The 22460-nt window shown below is 50.4% G+C and overlaps 1 protein-coding gene across 3 annotated transcripts in view; it reads right to left on the bottom strand.

Moving 5' to 3' along the window:
- LOC142575454 (dorsal-ventral patterning protein Sog-like) overlaps window positions 1-22460 on the bottom strand; it is a 352058-nt gene that overhangs the window by 11430 nt on the left and 318168 nt on the right. For 2 of the 3 annotated variants that reach the window (XM_075684835.1, XM_075684836.1), the window contains exons 11-19: window positions 21472-21557; window positions 20187-20306; window positions 6337-6481; window positions 5352-5575; window positions 4684-4812; window positions 3897-4121; window positions 2722-2815; window positions 1135-1295; window positions 706-814 (exon numbers count right to left, since the gene is read on the bottom strand). In XM_075684835.1, coding sequence (XP_075540950.1) covers window positions 706-814; window positions 1135-1295; window positions 2722-2815; window positions 3897-4121; window positions 4684-4812; window positions 5352-5575; window positions 6337-6481; window positions 20187-20306; window positions 21472-21557 — 1293 coding nt within the window. The remainder of the gene's footprint in view (window positions 1-705; window positions 815-1134; window positions 1296-2721; window positions 2816-3896; window positions 4122-4683; window positions 4813-5351; window positions 5576-6336; window positions 6482-20186; window positions 20307-21471; window positions 21558-22460) is intronic. The other variant, XM_075684837.1, reaches the window with a different exon arrangement.

The raw sequence follows: 22460 nt of genomic DNA, 5'->3' as shown, positions 1-22460 counted from the left end.
CAAAAAATATTAAGATCAGCAATGGCTCATAACCGAAAAAAAAAATAATCTGGAATGGCTCATACCTCCGTAAGTAAACAAAGATGTAATGGCTGAATACGAAAGAAGAAACGAAAAAAAAAGAACTAAAGAAGGAACGAAATGGAAAAAGAACCAACAAAAGAACAAGGAAAGAGAGAACAAATAAAGCAAGAACGAAAGAAAGAAAGAGAAAAAACGGAAAGTGACAACGAAACAAAGAAGGAAAGATGCTCTAGGTAGTACAACTAGGTACTCGCATGTGTCGTTGAGGAAATCAACCTACAGCGCAATACGTTAACTTTACACTGAGGCTCGTTGTGTCTTGCAAGAAGTCTGACCCCTCCGATCGTATAACTTAATACATTACCACGTGTGCAGCAGGCTTTCACATTCGCGGGTTACGCGAGTGAAAGGCGCTCCAGATTTTTTTTTTAAGCGAATAAGGCATATCTTTATGCATAACAAACGCTGGAATATTCACAGTAACGCAACATACTAGGCCAGCCATTTCATGATCATGATGGTTGTTATTAATATTATTAGAAGCAATAAAATATAGTAAGTACTATTAATAAGTGATCTTGTTTGATGTCGAATTCGAATACGAGATTTTACGAAATTTTGTAGAGAACACTTTCATGTTTTGCTCCAGAGAGACAATTTCTTAATGTAATCGACACTTACTAGGACATTTCTTGCAGCACGACAGAGCATTCTCTCTGTAGGCATCCTTTTCGGAACAGCTCAATGGTGGGCATGTGATGCGTCGACACTCCACTGTTAGCGTCGTTGGCTGCAAGTCAATGCAGGAATGAAAAAAAAAATGAAACCCGAGGGTATATCTTCTGCAATGCACAGTGAAGCCATATCTGACCAAAAAAGAAATATGTGAAAGGCTTTCTTCAACTGAAACTTAAGTCATGTTTATATCTTAAATCTAGCACTGGATGTGATTGTTTTTTCAACTTTTCTAACAAGGAATTTGCAGGAAGATTAAGACACAGAACATTCTTGTTAAGTCCAAGTTAGAGCACCACGAACACGAGAAACAACAAAGCAAACAAGTGCTGCCACTAGCGCAGCAAGGTAGGACCGGGTCACTGGCCACGCTACCTGACAGGTGCAAACGGCGCAGCGGCTGAAGCCAAAGGGCGGGATGTAGGGGTGCCACTTGGATCCGGCCAGGTGGAACTTCTTGTCTCCCTCGAGGAAGCAGCCGTGCGGAGAGTGGGCCTCACCCGGCGCGAAAGTCGCGTTCAGGCCTCCCGACTCGTCTGCGCAGCGATGGAAGACGGAGCCAACACTGCATAAGCCCTGCCGGCACGGATGATACTGCTACCGACGGCAGCCAGACAGAAAGTTTACGAGTACGTCTGCCCTTAGGCCTCCATGCTTGAAATGGAGCCCTCCGACATTTTCAGCGCTTCCTTTACAAATTACCCGCTGACTCATGACACCTAGGGCATCGTCGTGACATGAGGACAAGCGTACTGTATATCCTTTACGTCTGAGCCTCGTTATTTGAATACACGTAAAAGCCAGACACGTTAGCATTTGGCTAATACTTCGCGGATTTTAATGAGTTTCGTTCGCTTACAATATGCATAGGCTCTGCATGTTATGACCCGAGAGAGATCTAATGCGATACGATTTGAGTTACTCTATTATTCGATTTCAAATAAGCGGAGAATAGCAAAGCGAATGCTGCAACTCATTTAAGAAAGAGAAGTCCATTCACCGGGTCACTCTAATCATTTTATTTGTATTTAATGGACCTGTTAGAGCTTCTCCGGGGCCTGCGCTCATCTCATATTTCTCTCAGCCCCTTTGTTAGCTTGACGATGAGCCTTGTTTTCTTTTCCCGTTGCATTCTAGAAACGACTCATTTTCGATGCCCGTGCGATTTCCAAGCAAATGACGCTTTGCCCCGCAGTTTCGGCTGTTCTACGCTTGACCGCTGCTTCGGCCTTGCCACGCCACCTTCCCGCGGCAGCAGTGGCCGCCTCCTCTTTGAACGTGACCACCTTTTTGCGAGGGTAGTGAATTCCGCTACGCGAGAGGCGCAACCCAGCCAGTGAAAAGAATGATGCCGCATGTCACTTGGCGCTGACGTAACTGCCATAGCCCAACTCGTAATTCCCAGCGCCGTGCCTCTCCTCACCCCTTGACGTTCATTCCGTTCACCTACCACACGCCTCCCCCTCTCTCTCAGCTATTTTCTACGATAATCCCCAGCGCCAGGCGCCTTGAGTTATCCGTGTGATGCTATCTCTGAAGTGAAATACTCTACCAGCTCTCTGAGGATCTGCAAGCAAAAAATATAGAAAGAAAGAAGAGGAGCTACGAAACGTCTAGACCGGCAATAAAACCACATGCCTAAATTCCGCAGGCTGTATCAATTGAGCCTTCTAAAGCGAACAGAATTGGTATATTGAAAGGCGCTGTCAAACATACTACTAATTTGTGAATTCAATCTGTGTGGAAACTCACGGCCCCGTCGTCATTTTTTCACGTTAATTCTAAACTAATACACTCGCTCGCTTTAGGTTCGTCAATGCTCCCCGTTCAGTTCTACTCGTTCAGTTTTCCAAGTGAGCAGACAGCAGTGTAAAGTGCATTTGGCAGAATGCTTTTGCAAAGATGTGTTCCATTATGTGGTTAAGCCATCCCTAGTTAATGTTTTGCTAAGAGTGTAGTCACCTTGGCACGTTGGGCAGCATTCCCCTGGAAGCGTCACTGCATTGGGGCATTGCACGGCAGGGCATACGACGGCGTCACATACCAGACGACCTCTCTGTAAAACAGACAGCACAGCAACATTTCGAAACAAACGGAAATTGGGGTTGAATTGGGCTGCGCTAGTCAAAGCTTTATGTCCCCGCCTTTGCCGTATCGACAAACTCCTCGACAGGAGTCCAAGCGTTGCAAAATTCCGCACCGGAAAGGGTTGACTGTCCAACAAAACGTGAAGAATAAACCTCAGTGATTGAGAAAAATGTGCAATAGAAACGGCAAAAATAACTGTTGCAGACGGAAAAAGGATCGAATGAATAATGGCGTACTTAAGTCAACCACAGCTCTTTGCAGAATGACACACCATGATGTACCGGCCACATTCAGGCGCGAACAGCGCTAGAGACAATGACACAGGTGAAAGCATATAAAGAAGAAAGCGACACGGTGCGCTTTTCCTTGTATACACCTTCATATGTGTCTGTATCTTCAGTGCTGTTCCCGTCTGAATATAAAAAACTAACTAGCGGATGTTCTCACTTCAATACTGGGCGCAGATACTCAGAGCATATGCCATCGATTTCTTGCATAGCGCTGAAAGAGACATACATACCCGATGCTTCTGTTTGTGCACTATAGAGTTTCAGTTCCCCTACCTAGAATTCGTACTTAGGTAAACAGAGCATCGCAATAAGCTACTTAGAGGAAACTCCTAAGTGTCAGTCAAGTACAACGCCTGTTGGCCAGGCACAAATGACAGCACAACAACAGTAACGAGAACGACGGCTTCGACTGCACGAGAACTACGGTGCCATGATGTTGACAGAACGACGACTGTGTTGACATTACGGCACGCGTGTGGCAGGCTTGCGATCGCTTTGTGGAGTTGTGATGAAGTGTAGTTTTCTTTACTCTCATCTTACCTCGAAGAAACGTGATGGTGATGCTCGCGACGGATTCGACGAAAGTTGCATCAAGTCCCTTTCGGAGTTATCGACATAAGTAAAAGAATAACCCGCGTAGTAACGTGATTTCGCACAAAAACCTGTACTACACTTCCTGCGAATGTTTGCGAAAACATTTCCATAGCACAAGCCAAATACGCGCAATTGATTATGCAAGGTAAGTGACGGAGAACGTACCTGGCAGGAGCACATGACACATGCCTCGTGTCGCGCCGTCCACTGGGCCCCGTCGTCGAACACCTCGCCGTCGTAGTAGCACTTGTGGTTGGACTCGATGCGGTAGATCTCGTTGTTTTCCGCACCTCCCGCGTCGCTCGAGTAGCCGGCCACGGCCGTGTGTCCGGAGCCACCGCTGACTCCGCTCTTGGCGAGATCGGGAAGGCAGTTGTCGGGAATCCGAATCTAATCGGAGAGAAAACGACACTTGAACATAGGGTATATTTCAGTCGCTCTGTTCGCCTCACAATCCGATCAATTTGGGCAGTAAGATAGCACAGTTACCGGATTATATAGCGACTTCGTGATAAAGGCTCTGCTTCGTGACCTTTGACGGCCACCCTGACAACATCAGTTTTGAAGATAATCTGAGACTTATAGCTCTCGCACAACGCGCAAACACACAAACACGCATACACGCGCACAATCACACACACTTACACACACGATGAGACCCCGAACGTGCACTGCTCCCTCAAAAGTTCAAGGCTACTTCCCCTCATAAAGAGTCAATTTGCAGCAAAGCCAGCTTTACCTATAGGAACTGCTTAATGAGCATTTATACCTAGTTCAGGGTGTCAAGAAAGATTAAGAAATCAGAGGGAATACATTTTTTTCTTAAGAAATTTCTCGTCCGGCGTGTACACAATTAATACTAATTAAGCGGATTAAGCGGCTGGATAATTTTCTAACGCCGGCAAAAGACAACGACTCGACAATGCTGCCAATATTTTCCTCTTTCACTCACATCTCTTATGTGTCCCCTGAGCTCGACTTGCTTGGACTTTCCCGACTTCGATGTGACCAGTAAGTACGAAGATCCCCCACTGAGGCGGTGCAGAGTTGCCGCGCTTGGTTCATCCAGGGTGTCTTCCAGCTGGGCATTCATAAAACAAAGAACATCCGTAATTTGCACATCATAGCAGCTGACAGGCAGGCTAACAGAGGTGACGTCAACGCCCGAATTCACTTATTGCCAGCGACGAAACATCTTAGAACGGCTGCGAAGGTCACTGCATAGTAACTACGCTCATAGCAGCTCGACGTATAAATTCTTAGCACTCCCACATATGCATATTGCAAACAAAAGATTTATTCCACCTCTAGTTTTTCAAAGTGTTTAAAAATATGTTCGCCAACAAGTTAACGGTATCTTCATTAAGTATTCAACATAACTGCTGGACAAGCTAAAGTGTTCAACTCGGGACGTACACAGCATGTATATCACATTTAGGGTGCACACATTCTGCAAGATCGATTTCCCCAAAGTACACTATTACCAGGAAATTACTTTTCGTTTCAGTGTCCAACCATTCATACCTCGTCGCCACTAACACGCGCGGTCTCAGTTCACAGAGATTAGAATGTCAAAGCGTTGGAATGACGCAGCCCTTCTGCGCTGAAGCGATCGTTCACCTCGTCTCCGGTGATCCTCTGGAGAACCCTTTGGACGCTGCGTGCGCTAGGCATCATGTTGAAGGCAGGCGTGATCTCGAGGAGCTCGAGTAGGTGCCGCTCGCTGGGCTCCAGTCCCGAGACGAAGACCGAATAGTGAAGCCGGCACGACTTGTCCACCGAGAGCCATGCCTGTCCCGCCGCCGAGCTGTTGCCCTCGGACATGAGCAGCACAGGAGCCTCTGCTTGAAGGGACAACAACGCGAAAGGGTGCAAGCTTGAAGTGAAATAGAAACTTTACCAAGTTGGTAATTTACTTATTGTGAATGCGCCAAGATCTCCACGGACCTGGGGCTTTACATAAAGTATGCGTAAGAGTAACTAAGTACACAATGGCAGTCCTCATGTGTGCAGGATTGTTGTGGCATAATGCTTTCCAATACTTGATCATTTATGTCATAATCCAAAAAAGGCGCTTTTTTTTCGAAAGGTAAAGGATGATAGTTAATTGTCATTAACTGTGTGGGAATGTGTGAAGTCTGCTTTAATACGAGAGTTTCCACATTAAAGGTTAGAGTCTACACAGGACCACAATGTGTAAAGATATGAAATCCACACTGCGTGAAACCAAATAGACTTGAATGGTTGCTCCTTCAAATAGCTGCAAGGGTGAACGAGTTGTACTATTAAAGTACCTTTCTGAAATTGCAAAAGGACGTTCCGTGTTTACATGGTGAAGTAGGCGTGGAAGTATTGCGTTCGTGAATTAATTGCATTAGACTGCCAATTGAATAAGTCTACCACTGTAAAGGAAGTATATCTTGATCTGCCATGCTACCGCATAGTGAACACCTCCAAATCTGGAGCTCTGTAGTAACCAGTGACATCTCTGAGCAAGCTACATTACAGAGACAACGCCCGAAAGAAAATGTGCACGATAGTACGCGGTACCGAACAGCAGGGCGTGCGTTTACGTATGCCGTGAGGTGGTTGCAAAGATTCTCACCACTGAGAAAGGCATCCGAGTAGAGGCGCTGCTTCACTCGTCCTCGCAGTTCGCTCTGGCCTTCGGAGAGCACCTTGAAGGTCAAGTCGTCGGTCAGCAGCATCTCCAGCACCTGGCTAGTGCCGCGGGTGAATGTGCCGTTCGTCTGTCGAGAAAGAACGCGAGGGACACACTGACGGTGGGGAGCAGCAACGGCCGCTGTACGCCACGGGTCTCGCCGTGCCCAGATTCGAGGTGGTCGTTTGGTGCGCGAGTAGCACGTGCAACGTATACAATTAGACGTAAGGAAGAACGGTAACCACAACCGGGACGATGAGATAAGGCGATTGGTTCTCCACGTAACGTTAGAAGCTATGAATAGTATAGGGTCAACGATTTTGTAAAAGAGAAGCCCGCGTGTTGCTGGTGTTAGAGAAAGAGAAAAGGTAGGACAAAATAAAAATAAGTAGATGCTCCGTCAATAGTGCAAGCCTACCTTCTTAGAAGCCACGTGCCCAGAGCTCACTGGTGCTCTGGGCCTCTCGCAGTTATGCATTTTTTTACGTTCTTGCCATTTTCGTGAGAATCATTGCATCAAGGATGAGTGAGAACATGTTCCCACGACCACCTGAACAAGGTCAGTCGTCTACTTCATCGCTCATTTTTGCACGACGTGCCTTTGGAAGCTCGGACCAGCTTGATTCCTGGGAGAGCTCAACGCCAGAAGTCATGGACTCTGACAGCGAGTACACCGTAGTCATGGGCCGCCGTAAGAAGAAGATGCGCCGTATGCCGACTGAGGCGACTTCATCGCATCAGAGTGAGCAAGAATCCTTCATGGTTTCTTACGTGCCGCTCTCGACGTCACACAGCATGAACTCCCTCAGCAGACAGTTTCTAACCGAATATTTTGAAAGTGTGGCCCCTGGGCAAATTAAAGAGATCAGGATCAACGCTCGCAAGAACATCCTGACAATAGATGTAAAAAATTCCGTAGTACTTGAGAAGTTAAATACCATTCCACAATTAAGCGCAATCCCCGTCCGCTCCTTTATTACTTACGGGAAGGAGACAACAACTGGAGTGATTTCCGACGTGGAGCTTGAAATCAAGGATGCGGACCTCAAGAGTCTTTTGAGGTCATCGGTGCGCATTCTTGAGATTCACCGCTTGGGGCAGTCTCGATGTATCAAGTTAACATTTGCTTCTTCGACATTACCAGCGTCTGTCAAAGTGGGCTACGTTACACACCGAGTACGACCATTCGTTCCGAGGCCTATTCAGTGCCGGAAATGTCACAAGATAGGACACGTGAGCGCTGTTTGTAGAAGCAAAGCCACCTGCTCACGTTGCGGCGGAGAGCATGATACCACCGACTGTGAGACGTCCTCATATAAATGTCCCAACTGTACTGGCTCTCACGAAGCGACTTCGAAGAAATGCCCGAAGATGAAACAGGAGGTTCGTATTCTTCGAAAAATGGCCAGAGACCAATCTTCACGTAAAGAGGCTGCTCAATCTGTTCGCCAAAGTGACCAACGCTCGCGACAGAAGCATCACAAAACCATTTCAGGAGAACTACCTAGCGTGTCGCAAGTACCACGACCACCTCTGCCTGTGCGTGCATCAAAGACGGTAACGGCGTCTACTGATAATTCAAGGTCCACGAAAGCACGCGGCAAACATTCACCTCCTCCGGCTGATACAGACACGGAATGGCCTTTGCTGCCCTCTAGGCCCACGGCCATGCCAGCGGGCACTAGCGGTCCTCTGCGCCATGAAGCCAAGAATTATAGGGCCAATGAAACCGGTGACACTACGGACAAGCAAGGATATGAACACAATGAGAAGGAGACTGTACAAAAACTGCTAAAGCACCTAGTCGAGTCTATGCGCGTGATTCTCGGTGGTCTCGAGACTCCGGCCGCTAAAAGTGCCCTACAAGTGCTCGCCGTGCTAGAGCCGCTTATTGCAGGTCTTTATATGGTATAAAGATTTTGTTTGGCGCTTGTGCTGTTCACGCAGGGGAGGCCCACGCCCAGCTTCGTCCTAGTGCCTCTATTTTTAAGTTCACTCGAATTGATGACTACAGACTTGAAGCGAAACCTGATTGTGGCTTCATGGACGACACTTGTGAATGTTTATCATCAGTGTGCTGAACTTGCTTTCACCTTTGCGCATCCTTCTTGCTATGTCATCATCATCTCTCATCACATCTTTATGTCCCCGTCCCCCTCCCCCTGTGCAGAGTAGCAGGCTAGAGCACCTTAGCTCAGGCCGACCTCTCTGCCTTCTTTCAATTAAATTATCTCTCTCTCTCTCTCTCTCACATCCTTGATTTAACCCTATATAAACTTGCGCCTCAATTTCATATAACTGATATCACTAATAGCACGACTTGATGCAAAGAAATCAACATCGGGCTGTTTCTCCAGTCATGCGGAAGACGCGAGAAAGGTTTCTGGAGGGGTGACAGTAGCACACTATCGCCAGAAGCGCAGTAGGACATCATGTCAATCTCCAGCCGAGCCCTATGTCAAAGAACTCGCCATTTACACAGTTTTTAATGAGTATGTGTACTGAGCGCAATGAAAGTCGAGAAATCTCTGCGATAACTCGTGAAAACGAAGTCATAGGCATTGTACTAGGATACTAGGATACTACGATGTACTAAGATACCGTGGTTTTCTCTAACTATGGACACAGGGAAACTGCTTTTCGAATTCCACGTAACAATAGGCAGGGGCCCCGTCAGGCGTTCAATGCACCTTTAATGGCTGCCCCTTCTCAGAACTGTTCCACTTGACATAGAGCTCAAAACTTGTAGGTGAAAAGTTTGTTGCACAACAACTTAATGATAATCAAAAGCAATGCACACCAACTCAGAGCTGTATAACGCTTTCTAGAGCCGGCGATGTGCAAGAGATGGCCACAGCGTGTAAGTGTTATATTGCGGCATTTACTGGTAGGATTTTGCTACTAAACATCATGTTCATTTCGCCCAAACACACTACGAAAAATAAAGAAATTAAAAGTCTTCGTTGCTAGGCACCAAAAAACCATTACGAAACGCGCACCTCTTTTTCTCACGTCGTAACAAGTGAGGCAAAGTAGACCATGCCGCCAGTCTGCGCCAAAGTAGCGACAGCAGCGCCACCATTTGTGCGGTCCTTTCAGTTCTTCCTCCATTTTTTTTTTTTTTTTATCAGCTCGTCGTTTGTTATAGCCCGCGGGAGACCCATCGGTGTCGACCAGCCAGCTACGATGTTTCTCTTACCTCCTGTTTGTGGAAGTTTGTTCTTGCAGCGTCCACTATTCATCGCCCAGTAATATCACCAAAGCGTCGCCCGAACTTCGTTAGCTCTTTTGCCTCTGCCATAGAGTGCAACGTGAGTGCGCTCGCTACCCAAGCTCCGCACTCCAATACCTCGCATTTTTTTACCTCTCTTCACCAGCCGCATCGTTACACAACTGACTATCGTCCTGGTAACGTACATTGGTGTGAAGTCATTATCTCCCGCGCTGATATTCGCATGAAGGTCAACTATGTTTTCAATGAGACATCATTGTGGTAGGACACTCCCCGGCATTGGTGGTTAGGGTGCACGCAATATAAAAACGCGCACCCCATCGGTATCGTTATCAAATGGCGTGCATGCGTCGACCTTGATGCCAGCGCGTGATATGCGTTCCCACTGGGGTTTTAATACGGTTGGGTAACACGGCTAGATGCGAATACTTGGGCACCACGCACATGTATATTTGCTAGAGCTTTAATGCCGTTTGTAATGGGAGTCTCTGCAAAAGCCATTAAAAACAGACCGCAAAAAGAAGAAACACGTAGGTCAGCCGATTTTGATATGGTCATCGCATAGCCGTCGCTCTGCTGTAGTTGTGATTTGTTTTACATGTTACTAAAGCTTCGCGCGCTGAAAACGAGGAAACGGTTCCAAAAACAGAGAATTTGATTACAGGGAAACATACAAGACGGCAAAAGATTTAAGAAACTAATTCCCTGATTCAAGTACTCTTGGTCGATAGAAATGGTTTCTTGGGACGAAAGATGAACGTAGAAGTTGAACCACTGAACAAATTTCGGTGAAATTTGCCGCTTTTCAGAAAGAACGGTTTGTTCTGTCGACACGTTGAACCACTACTTCGATTTTTTGCATATAATGTTTAACAATAATTGGCAAAGAAACGAATAACCATCTCTAAATATATATATATATATATATATATATATATATATATATATATAGTGCGTGCTTTATGTGTCCCAGATTCGCGGAAATGTGACGTATATTTATGACTGTTTTATTTATTTCAAATTTTCTAACTTTAGCTAGTTCTGTGAAACGCTGTTGAAAGCCAAGTTGAAGCCCGCATCTGCCCTTTCTTTTACTCCACCCCCCCCCCCCCATAGTAAGAACAATGAAAAAAAAAAGAAAAGTAGACCCTCTCCCAGCGTCATATACATTTCAACTTTTTTTTCGAACTGCAAGATAGGGCGAGTTCAATAAAACCGCGTTTGTAAGAACCTTCGCAACGCGTTCTCGTGTTTTCATTTAGTTGTTCATTCACCATGGCTTCTCTTCGGCCTCACAACTACAGCTACACTATTAAGATAGGAAGAAAAGTTCCTCTGTAATTCGAACGCGTACCTTGGCCAATTCCACCTCCTGCGTACGTGCCTTTTGGCGTAAGCAACGACGACGACAGCACCAGCACCGCGAACAACAACAACAACAACAACAACAACAACAACAACAACAACAACAACAACAATAACAACAACAACAACAACAACAACAACAACGCGGATGGGGTGTAAGACGTGCCTCGTTGAATCAGGCCTCTCTCGCGAGTAGCCCGTTGCAGGAATGCCTGGGGTGAGTGGCCTTTCTGTAGAGATGAGCGCAGGACGCAGGAGCAGGCACAGGGCGCGTGAAAGGAGTCCGACAGCGCTCGATGCCGCACGAGCAACAAGCGTCTCACGTGCACTGTGAGCCGAAGCCGACGCATCCAACGCCCGAGGGTCGTTTCGCGGAAGATATGATAGGCTGCGTGTCGCTCTGACGTCTCGGGCCAAGATGGTTTTCGCTTCGCCCGGAGAGCGCCCACCACGCGTTCGCCACCGTCGCCATGCCAGTTTGAGCCTGGTGACACTCGGCCCTGCATCCCTCGACGAACTCCGGGCAAGGGAGGACCTGGAACTTCGTGCCACTCGCATGCTGGGCCAGTGGCTCAGTCAACGGGCCGCCACCCTCGATCTCCCTGTGGATCCCCCCCTGCCTACTACAGCTTCGAAGCCTCTCCAGGACGGCCACCCAGTACAAGAGCCCCATGCTTCGGTCCCGCTCCCCCCCTCCGACGACGAGGACATGGACATGTCCAGTTCCCGGAAACGCGCCCGCGAGACGGAGAGCGAGGACGAGGAGCCAACCGGGCGACGTAAGCAGCCGTCGAGCTCTCCCCCCAGCCCGGAGCAGCACACGGCAGCCAGCTGCCACGTGCAGCAACCGGACCACGGCAGCGCCATTTCCCCACACTCGGGCGAAACAGCCGCCAACTCCTCTCTGCCTGCCGCCCAAGACGGAGGCCCTCCAAGAAGGGCGAGCACCACCTCTCGACATCCCGCCGAGTCTACAGCCGCCGCCTCCGCGCGCCCTCAGAGCAAGGGCGCACCCGGAACCATCCTCGACGCGCCGTCTGCTCCTGATGGCGGCGCGTCCCCTGCAGCGTCTGCTAGCGAACCATCTACAAACGAAAGCGCTGCCGACGAGATGGAGCTGACGGACGCAACACCCACTGTTTCGTCACATCAGGGCCCTGATCACCCCGCGGCGCGGTTCCTGAAGGACGCACCATGCCAGCCTGCTTCGCGGCCGAAGCCAAAGGGGCAGAAGAAGCAGAAGAAGAGGAAGGGGCCTGCCCATGTTTCCCGTTCGTCTCCCGGGGCAACGGACGACTCGCGGCGCCCGCCCGCTACCCTGGTCACCCCCAGTGTGCCTACAGCCGCAGCCCAGAGAGTGACACCATCCGCCCGCGAGTCCACCACGTCCGACTTCACGCTGGTGCAGTCAAAGAGGGACCGGCGCCGTGCACGAGCCCTGGCGACTGCTGCACTTCCAGTTGACCCCGCGGTCGTCGGTACGGTGCTCTTCCGTCCCTCGGCGCCCGGCGGAACCTTCCGAGGAGCACCGCGCCTCTCACTCGCTGCAACCCTCTCTTCGCGGCCCGGTGTTGCAGTGGTTCGCGTTAACCATAAGCGCAACATCGTGGCCGCCGATACTACCACCCGGGAATGCCTGGAAGAGCTGCTGGCAGTCACTGAGCTGCACGGAATTCCAGTGACTGCCCGACTGCCAGCCGAGCGCGGCAAGAGCACCGGCTTCCTGCACGGGGTGGTCGGGTTACCCGCGGACACAGACCTGCTGGGAGCCATCGAGTCGAGCGTTCCCGTGCTGTCGGCAACGAGGGAGGAGAGCACCATCACCATCCGATTCGCGGGACCGGTCCCCCCTGAACACGTGCGCCTTTTCAAGCTCGGGTTCAGGGTGCGACCTGCCCGGCCCCGTCCTGTGCAATGTCGGCAGTGCGGCCGCTTCGGGCACGTGCTGGAGTCCTGCAGATGGCCGACCGACTGCATCTCCTGCGGCAAAAGCCACGCGGAGGGCGCCTCCTGCGAGAAAGTCCGCTGCCGGAACTGCGGGGGCCCCCATAGGGCCGACACTCCCGCCTGCCCCAAATGGCAGGAAGAACGGGAGGTGGCCACCATCATGGCTTCCTCCACCTCGGCATTGTCGAGGCGTGCTGTCAGGGCAGCAGTCCGGGAGGAGAAGCAGCCACAGCAGTCCTCATCTTCGGCGCGGTCCTATGCGAGCGTGCTGAAGGGCCCCAGTCCTGCACCCAGGCATCCGGTACCAGCCCCTCGTGCCTCTCAACGCCAGCAGACACAGGATACTGCTGCTCCACCCGCCCAAACTACTATGGATCAGCTGGTAGAAAACCTGCTGCTCACCATGCAAGCAGTCAGCACCTTGCTGCCAGCTGACCATCCGCTCCGGGCCATCTGCCTGCAGGCAGTGGCATGTCAACAGCAACACAATCACCATGGCTAGTCGCACAGCAAAACGGCGGCCGCGCATCCTGCAGTGGAACGTGCGCTCGCTGCGCCGACGACACGCCGAACTTTCCGAACACCTACTTCTGCACGAGTACGACGTGCTCGCGTTGCAAGAGACATACACGCGCGACGGGGAGTGCAACTTTCCGGGATTTGTGGGCTACCACAGTGCGACCACCTGCGAGTTACGGACTTGCGCCAACGTGCAGTGCTGTGATCCGCTCCATCAACCCGGTCGCTCCCGCGCGTCTATTTACGTCCGTGCGCGCCTTGCCCAAGCCGTCGTTCGTGTGGCCGACATTGTGCCCACCTCCGTAGAGTGTGTGGCTGTGACTGTACGCGTTGGGGGGGTCGACACTTGTGTCGCCAGCGTGTACGTGCAACCCGTACGACGGTGGGATACGACCTTCATCGAGAGCCTCACCGCGCGCATCGGTGGTGACTGTGTCGTGTGCGGTGATTTCAACTCCCACCACACGGCGTGGGGAAGCGCCCACAGTGAGCCTAACGGCAGGGACCTGCTGAGTTCCATCCATGCTTCGGGCCTGCTAATCATCAACACCGGAAGTCCCACATTTGTGCGTCGGAGAGTACACGGGAGTGCGATTGACTTGTCGCTCGCGAGTGAGCGATGCCACTACGAGTGGGTTCGCAGCCCTGACACGCAGGGGTCGGATCACTATCCGATCTCTCTCGACCCGCTCGGCCTGAACCGCACGAGGACATGTACGTACCGTGTCACGGACTGGTCCCATTTTCGGTCCCTCTGCGCAATATCCCCTCCGGCAAATACAAACTTTCTTACGCATCTTACGAGGTGTTTGGATGCCGCTACAAAATCGTGCGCGGTGCCTGCTGGAACGCCGGTCCCCGATATCAAGCTTCTCAATCTGCGCGCTGTCCGTCGTCGCGCCGAACGCCGTGCCATCAAGAGCGACAAGGTGGAGCTTTGGACTTTATACAACCGCCTGGACGCTGCGTGTCGCCGTCACGCCAGGCAGCGCCGCAATCAGAGCTGGCAAAGTCTCTGCGTGTCATTGGAGGACACTCGCGACAAGTCGCGCCCTTGGCGCATTCTCGCTTCCCTCCTCCGTCCCAAGATCCCTCGCCATCCTGCACTCTCCATCGCGGTGGCTACGGGCTTGAGCACAGAGCAACTGGCCGAACTCTTCGCCGATGCCTTCGCCCCACCGCCACCGTCTGTGCGCCCCGTCAGTGCATCCTGCGAACTACCGCCGCACAACAAGGCTGAACTCCTCGCTCCCCTGCGCTACTTTCCTACGAGGGCAATCTTGGAGCACGTTGAGGTGCTTTGCTCGGCCGAGTTTACCCTTAGTGAGTTGCGCATTGTTTTGAACACGCGTAAACGACGCTCAGCGCCTGGTGCCGACGGACTAACTCATCAGGTCCTCAGGAACGTCGACGCAGCGCAGCTCCCTTCCCTACTCGAGGCCTTCAATGCCGTCTGGCGCAGTGGCATTATTCCTGCTGACTGGAAAGAGGCGATCGTCGTCCCTATTCTCAAGCGCGGCAAAGCTGCCACGAGCGTCAGCTCCTATCGCCCAGTGTCGCTTACTTCGGTAGCCGGCAAAACTCTGGAGGCCATGGCTTTGCGCCGCCTTGAGTGGATTGCCTCCGCCCTCGACGCTTTCGCCCCTGAACAGAGTGGTTTCCGGCGACTGCGCTCAGCAGCTGACTCGCTCGCGGACGTCGTAGCTACGCTCGAGCACGCAGCAAGTCGCCAAGAAGCCGGATATCTCGTGCTGCTCGATGTGCAACGCGCATTTGATGGTCTCCCTCACACCACCATCATTCAAGCCCTCCGTGAGCTACGTGTCACCGGCCGCCTCTTTGACTACATCGCGGCCTTCCTCAGTGACCGCACGCTCAGAGTGCGAGTTGGTGACACGCTCAGTGCCCCTCGCAGCGTGACCTCCGGGGTTCCCCAGGGCAGCGTGATCAGCCCATTTCTTTTTAACTTGGCTCTGGCAAGACTACCTGACTACATCCCCAAGATGACATCCCACGAAGTCCGCGTGGCGATCTACGCCGATGACATTGCACTGTTCGCGTGCGGGCCCACGTCCCTCGGCTTCCAAGTGCGAGAATCCCTGCAGTCGGCGATCAATGCCGTCGATGAATATCTCGCCAGCATAGGGCTCCAGCTCTCGGCGTCAAAAACTGAGGCGTTGTTGGTACACCCCCGTGCTCGTGCGCGCTTCGAAATGCCTTGTCTCACGCTGCGCGGAAGCCCCCTCCCGTGGCAGAGAAAAGTGCGCTATCTTGGACTTGACATCGACTGCCGGGTCAACTTTAACGCCGCCGTCTCCCAGCTCTGCAAGAATTCTAAGAAGGTGGCTGGCGCCGCACGCTCCCTGCTCGCCCGTGGTCGTGGCTGTACACCGCAACTTGCGCTTCGAGTTTACAACTCTGTCGCAACAACGCGAGCACTCTATGCGCTTCCCCTCACGAACGCCAGAGCCACCAACTGGAACGCCATCGACATGGAGCACCGCACCGTAATTCGCCAACTTTACGGGCTTCCTCGCAACTCGCAAGTAGGAGCAACTCTCGCCGAAGCGGGAGACTGGCCGCCCTCACTTCGCGCACGGAAGCAAGCGATGAACCACATCGAGCGCCTTCAACGTTCGCCACAGGGACAACGCCTCGTTTGTCGCCTCCACACCCTCGAGGGCTCGGGCATGGGCCAGCGTGCCACCGAGTTCAGCGCACTCGTCGCGTCGACGCCGCAACTCCTACCACTGCCGGTATCGCCGCACGCCTCCGCGCTACTCGATGTAAACACCACGGTGCCAGGCGTCAAGTCCAAGCGTCAAACAGCTGTTTGTGCTATGCAGCAGGAAACGGCCGCACTGCTACACGAGCGCCTAGGGGGCCGGCTGCTCGTTTACACCGACGGCTCCGTGGCGAGTGATGGTTCTGGTGCTGCAGCGTGCACGGCGCCGGATATTTGCGCTACACGGCAGTGCCGCCTTCGTGCTGTGTGGTCGTCGACGGTGGCCGAGCTTGCTGCGATCGACCTAGCAGCTGATCTCCTGCTTCAACAGCGCAGTGTTGTTTCTGCCGCGATCCTTTCGGACTCGCGCGCGGCACTGTGTATGCTGGAGAAGGATTACCTTGGACCTCCATTGGTGCAGCGCGTCGGCTCAAAGCTCCGCCATCTCGTCAGCCAGGGCTGCGATTTGGCGTTGCAATGGGTTCCAGCGCACATCGGCCTGCAAGGGAACGAAGCCGCGGACGCTCTCGCAAAGCAGGCTCACTCCCTGCGCTTCCCCCTCGCTACCTCGGTCAGCGGCTTCGACGTGGCCAAAGCAACCATTCTGCGAACGCTCCGTGCGCAGCACCCGGACCAGCGCGTCGCCGCGGGTGCGTCACTTCGGCTCCTCCCCCGCGTGGGCTTCTCCCGGGCGGACCGCTCTTTCCTGCTTCGCCTGCGCGTCGGCTGCTACAGGACGGCTGCTAGAACGCACAGGCTGCAGGGAATTGGCGACCCCGCGTGCAGCAACTGCGCCGATACGGAGACGCTCGACCACTTGCTACTTCGCTGCCCTGCTTTCGATGCGGAGCGCACGGACTTGTGTACAGTCTATCGGCGACTGGGACTGACTTACGATACGGCGACCGCGCTGCTATTCCCTGCAGCCCACTCGTCCATCGTGAAGCATGCTCTCTCAGCACTGCTAGACTACTGCAATGCGACGCACTTGAGAGCGCGGCTGTGAGCCCCGCACTCACATTCTTTTTTTTCCCCCTTCCCACGTTCGTCCAGTCTTTCTCTCCTTCATCCTTTTCTTCCCATTCCCCCTTCCCCGTGCAGTGCTGTTGAGGTGTCCTCCTGTGAGAGACAGTTACGGCGCTGCACTCATCTCTTCCGTTTCCTTTCCAAAAAATCACTTCACACACACAGGAATGCCTGGTTCACGGTGGATCAAAGATGAGATCCATAACAAGCCAGCTCCCAAGGGTTCTGGGTAAGGGCTTCTAGGCAATTTTTTTTGTTGCTCTTTGTTTTTATATTTTATATTTTGTTCTCTCTTATGTTTGGCTGAGGAACGCCCCCTAACAATGAGCAACATCCCCCGAAAGTGAAAGCAACCGTGTCCTTTGAAAAGAAAGACAGAAAGGAAGGAAGGAAGAAGAGCGAGCTTACAAGTTGAGGATACGGTTCTTGCAGAGAGAAGGAGGCAGGAATCTCATCTGATATACGCATAAAAAAAGACGTGCACTATTTTTCGAGAACATGATGCCCCGAAAGGGCACGGATTAAGGAATACCTTATTTTTTCGCTCCAGTACGCCCCCCCCCCCCCTCCATCTCGTGGCAACATTCAATAAATTCAGTAAGTGCGAGCAGTACTGTACAAAGCGAGAGCTTGTAACGTTTCTTGCTCTTGTATTCACACATGCGCTGTAATATATATCGACTGAAATAACAATCCAAACGTCTAGAAGCCAAAACATTGTCGTAAAAACAAAATGATGTATTATGTATGCCTATAGTAGAGATGGCAGGAAACAATATAAATCCGACTTATTTTACTAAAACACCTTTTTCTTTGTTTTGTTATGCTTTTATTTATTATTTTTAGTAGAGAATTTTGGCACCAGTTGAAAAGTGGAATTTTGTATAAGGAAAAGAAGTCACCCGGAGACAATTAAAGAGAGGCGATCAGTGGTGCTGGCTTCGTTTCGCCTTCGATATCCTGAGAAGCTTTTTTTTTATCTTAAAGCGGTTCAAAATATTTGTGACGCACCAGTAATCAGATGCGCAGCTCCTACCAATAACCATAGGCAAGGGAGCGACCTAATGCCTCCTCTTTATTAATCGGTATTGCGATGCGAAAAAAAGAAAAGAAAGGCAAAAATTTATAAAAAATGAAAAATAAATACGCGCTAAGCAAAATATCAGCCATAATAACAACGCCTGCGAGCGTTGGCCCTCAAACACGATAGCATGTTGTGAATTCTTGGTTGCAGCATCGGATGTTATACAACGCCGACGTCACAGGCAGCTGTCGATTAAAATAGACGAAATTAGGGGCTACCATATCTAAACCTTCCCAGGTGGGAGTGGTCTGCCCTAGTGTCAGGTCAATAGCTCGACAGGCGCGCATGAGAAATTTTCTGTGCCTCTCATTGCTAACAGTGTTTAGCGAAGATGTACGGAATCAGCGAGACTGCAAGTGTGCGACAATGGAGGAGAAGTGTATGATTCTTTCCGTTCATAATGGCCCATGCTTTTCTGGAAGCGTTGACATCAACATGCGTAACAAGCGCTGAGATAGAAAGAGAGAGAGTTTCCTATTGTATCCTGGAAATGCAGACCTGACGGCACTTCTAGCATGCTATAGTCGAGAGAGTCACCCGCTGCTACGTTTCAACACGTCCAGAGGCGTTAATCAGGCTTTTGCTACGAGGCAACCGCCGACCATCCACGAGCGCCTACCAAGAAGTCAACGCGACGTTGACACCGACTTCTGACGGGTCCACAAAAGGCGCCCACCTACACTACCTGCTTGACAGCCTGAACTAATTACGAAAAGAGCCAACGTCAAATGCCACCGAAGCCCGGTGCCGACCGCGGATTCCCAGGTTGCTATCCTATCCCCTAGTCCATGCTTCGGGTGGGCGGAGGCCATGGAGGTGCGGGTGCTGCGCAGCGCTGCGATAGCTTGGGCGCGGTATCGCTGCCGATTCGACGATTGTGATTGGCTGCGACACAGTCATCAGATTCCCTAGTCGAGTCGCCTAAGGAAGACGACGGTATTAAAGAACGGATACTTTTCGTGCAGTGTGGCCGACATGTCCTGATGTGAACTCGGACGTTTAACTTGCTCCTGCAGGGAGTGGGCTTCCGTAACTGGAGCCGTGTCACTAAGGTCAATTAAACCCCTTTTCCTTTGAACGACAGAAAGCTGAGCTAGTTGGCAAGGGTTCATTATGCAAAAAAGAGGTGAGGCGTGCAGACAGGACACAAGAGTAGGGAAGTGGACAACACGAACGCCGACTATCAACTGAAGGGAGCAATCTTGTGTCCTGTCTGCATGCCTCACTTCTTTTTTCTTTTTTTTTTTTGCATAATGAATCCTTTTCGTTCATTCCTACTACTGGACGTATTCGTTGATGGGCTTCGTGGATTCTTTGCCCTAACCCTGCCTGAAGCGACAACACCGCCGTGGTTACTTGTGGCTATGGTGCTTGGGTTGCTGAGAACTAGGTTCGCGGGATCGAATCCCAGCCACGGTGGCCGCATTTCAATGGGGGCGAAATGCGAAAACGCCCGTATACTTAGATTTACGTCCACGTTAGGAAACCCCAGGTGGACGAAAATTTCGGAGTCCGCCACTACGGCGTGCCTCATAATCTGATCATGGTTTCGGCACGTACAATCCCGTTATTTAATTTTAATTCAAGATGGAAGTGTTGATAAATGAAGAGGCAAGCACAATGCGCGTCAGAAACACGCAATATAAGCAATGCACACCGAAACAGGCGATATACAATAAGTATGGTTCCTTATCGAGACACGTAGCTCTCAAGAAGTATCAGAGGGTTTTCGTAGCGCGGGAGGCACAGGCAGTGACAGTCAGTGGGCCTTGTGCGTGTCGTAGCTCAAGTAAGGACAGTCCATGATGTACGTATGTATTCTGCACAGGCATCAAACCTATTGTTTCTGATGTGCATGGGCTGCACGACCAGAGTACTGGAGGTAAGTCACTCACCCAGTGGTACGCGAAGGGTGGGTTGTACGAGGCAGCCATGGTGCGAACCTCATTGTCGGCAGGGCTGTCCGTCTCCAGGACGACCACCATGGGCGCGCTGTTCATGCCGGAAGCGTACGCCTGCGTTCATCATCATAGTTGTCATCATCATAATTTAGGTCCACTTGCAGGACGAACAACTTTCGAAGAGGTCTCAGAGGGCCCCTGTTCTACGCCAGCCGAATCCACCAGAGAGGAAAAGTAAACTGAGCTGGTTCGTACGATTCATATTGAAACCTCAGCGAGAGAAGTATATCGGAGAATAAAAAAGAAAAATCACGCTCGACACGAACGCTCGTGTGACTTGGTTCTTTCTAGTCATTGTCTAGATTTCGCGTTCAAGTTTGAGCATGAACAGGTCCTATGTGCCTTTGTAAATTTCTTAAGCCTGTCAACTCATCGAATACGCTAACAGCCTGCTAAATAAATCAGACAGTGTTATCAATTACAATCGACGGAAGCGGTAACAGTGCCATTGATTGTGATTCGAATGCTAAAACCAGGAGTCACTGCAATACGTTGTTATAAATTAAACTTTCAGAATACAAGTTTCTTTTTAAGTACGTTCTCTTCACGGGCTAAATTGACGCTTTTCTGCGAAGCCGCATTTTATAGAGCTTTGATAAAGCGTCGACACCTCGTACGGGCTTCGGAGTCGTTTTTGACAAGCACTGGCAGTACGGCTTACTATTCCATTCCGTGAGGATTCCCAGCATTATTGACGAATTGCATGCTTCCAATGTGAGAAGGTGAGCTTGGTATATAATACGCATACCTTAACATAGTCAAGCTCCTGCAGAGAGATATCAGAAAGTCATCAGTATTACACATATAAACAAAGATTTCAGTAAGGGCCTATAAGAACAATTAAACTGGCCGGAAAATGTAAACGGGGAAGTGAAAGTAGGGTGGGGGATTAAATTTGTTGAGAACGATTGCTAAAGAAATAAGACTAGTGCATAGCTGTCATCCTGTGAAAGCACTGAAGCGTTTGACGATAGAAAGTAGCGGCGAAGAAATAAAGAGAAAATAAAATACCCAAACAAAGAGACATGCGGTCAAAGGAAGAAGTATTCTGATCTGCTGCGCTATGCGCAAGAATGAGTGATAATAACATTTTGATAAAATAGCTTCTCAGCCTGAATTGATTTACCGTTCCTGTTTAGCGTTCCTCTAGCTCATCTGAATTTACCCACATGGCCCCTCTATGAGAAAAAGAAAACGCATGGAACAAGAAAGAACTTACCTGGTAAGATATAGACCCATCCTGGTTAACGTTGAGCACTGCGAATCCGGAGTTGGACGTCTCCGCCGTCAGCACAGCTTGAAAGACTAGAGAAAAAAAGAGAGCGAGGAATATTTGATGGTATTTGGGCGCATTGGTTGCCCTGCGTACGCAGCGGCTGATGAAAGTGCACACCATCTTCTATCGCACTTTCTCACGGTCCGCACATTCCATCAGACAGCGCTGCTTCAACTGAACACACGGACCCACAGTCACCCGCTCCATACTTCGTGTACAACGCCGTTAGAGGCAAATTGACTGCTTGCTCTGCGAACTTTTGCACCCGAAAACTAGCGCCTGGAGCATAGGGCGTGAAAATATGAAAATATTACTTGATGAAGAGGAAGATTTGGCTCGAGGCCAGCTCCCGTTTCCCTGTTCAAGTACACGTAAAACACAAGAATGCTTTTAGAACAACCGCTTGACTAATTCGGGTAAAGTTTGTTGCATCTGACAGAGAAAGTTAATACCTAGTGAGTGTATAAAGTAGAACTCGTGTTTCCCGGAAATTGCTAAGTTAAAACAAAATAATTGAAAGCTCTGGGGTTACAAACTTGTTACTCCGGCCGGAAAATAGATATCGAAGTTCTGAAGAGTGCATCTGTTAAAACATCTAAAGCATAAAAATTAGATACTGAATTTACAGCCTAGGTGAAATTTTTACGACATTAACGAAGTTTTTGCGAAAATCCTATTCACAAATCAATGGTATAATTCAGGGTTCAGAGTGGTTCATGACACGTTCTCCGCTTTAGCTGTCCTAGTAAGTGCAGTTTAGAGAAATGTATTATATGTTTTCTTTTTCTTTCATTGCTGATTTACAGAGTTGTAATACAGTGACGGCATAAATCATATATTCGCTTCCTACGGTCAGAAGAGTTTAAAATTTTCTTTTAAATAGAAGAAACCTCAAGATATTTGGTGCAGTCACTGTTGAGAAAAAGAATTTC

Source organism: Dermacentor variabilis, chromosome 3, assembly GCF_050947875.1.
Source record: "Dermacentor variabilis isolate Ectoservices chromosome 3, ASM5094787v1, whole genome shotgun sequence".
Taxonomy (NCBI): domain Eukaryota; kingdom Metazoa; phylum Arthropoda; class Arachnida; order Ixodida; family Ixodidae; genus Dermacentor; species Dermacentor variabilis.
The sequence above is the reverse complement of the archived record's forward strand: the minus strand, read 5'-3'. Positions and strand labels throughout refer to the sequence as shown.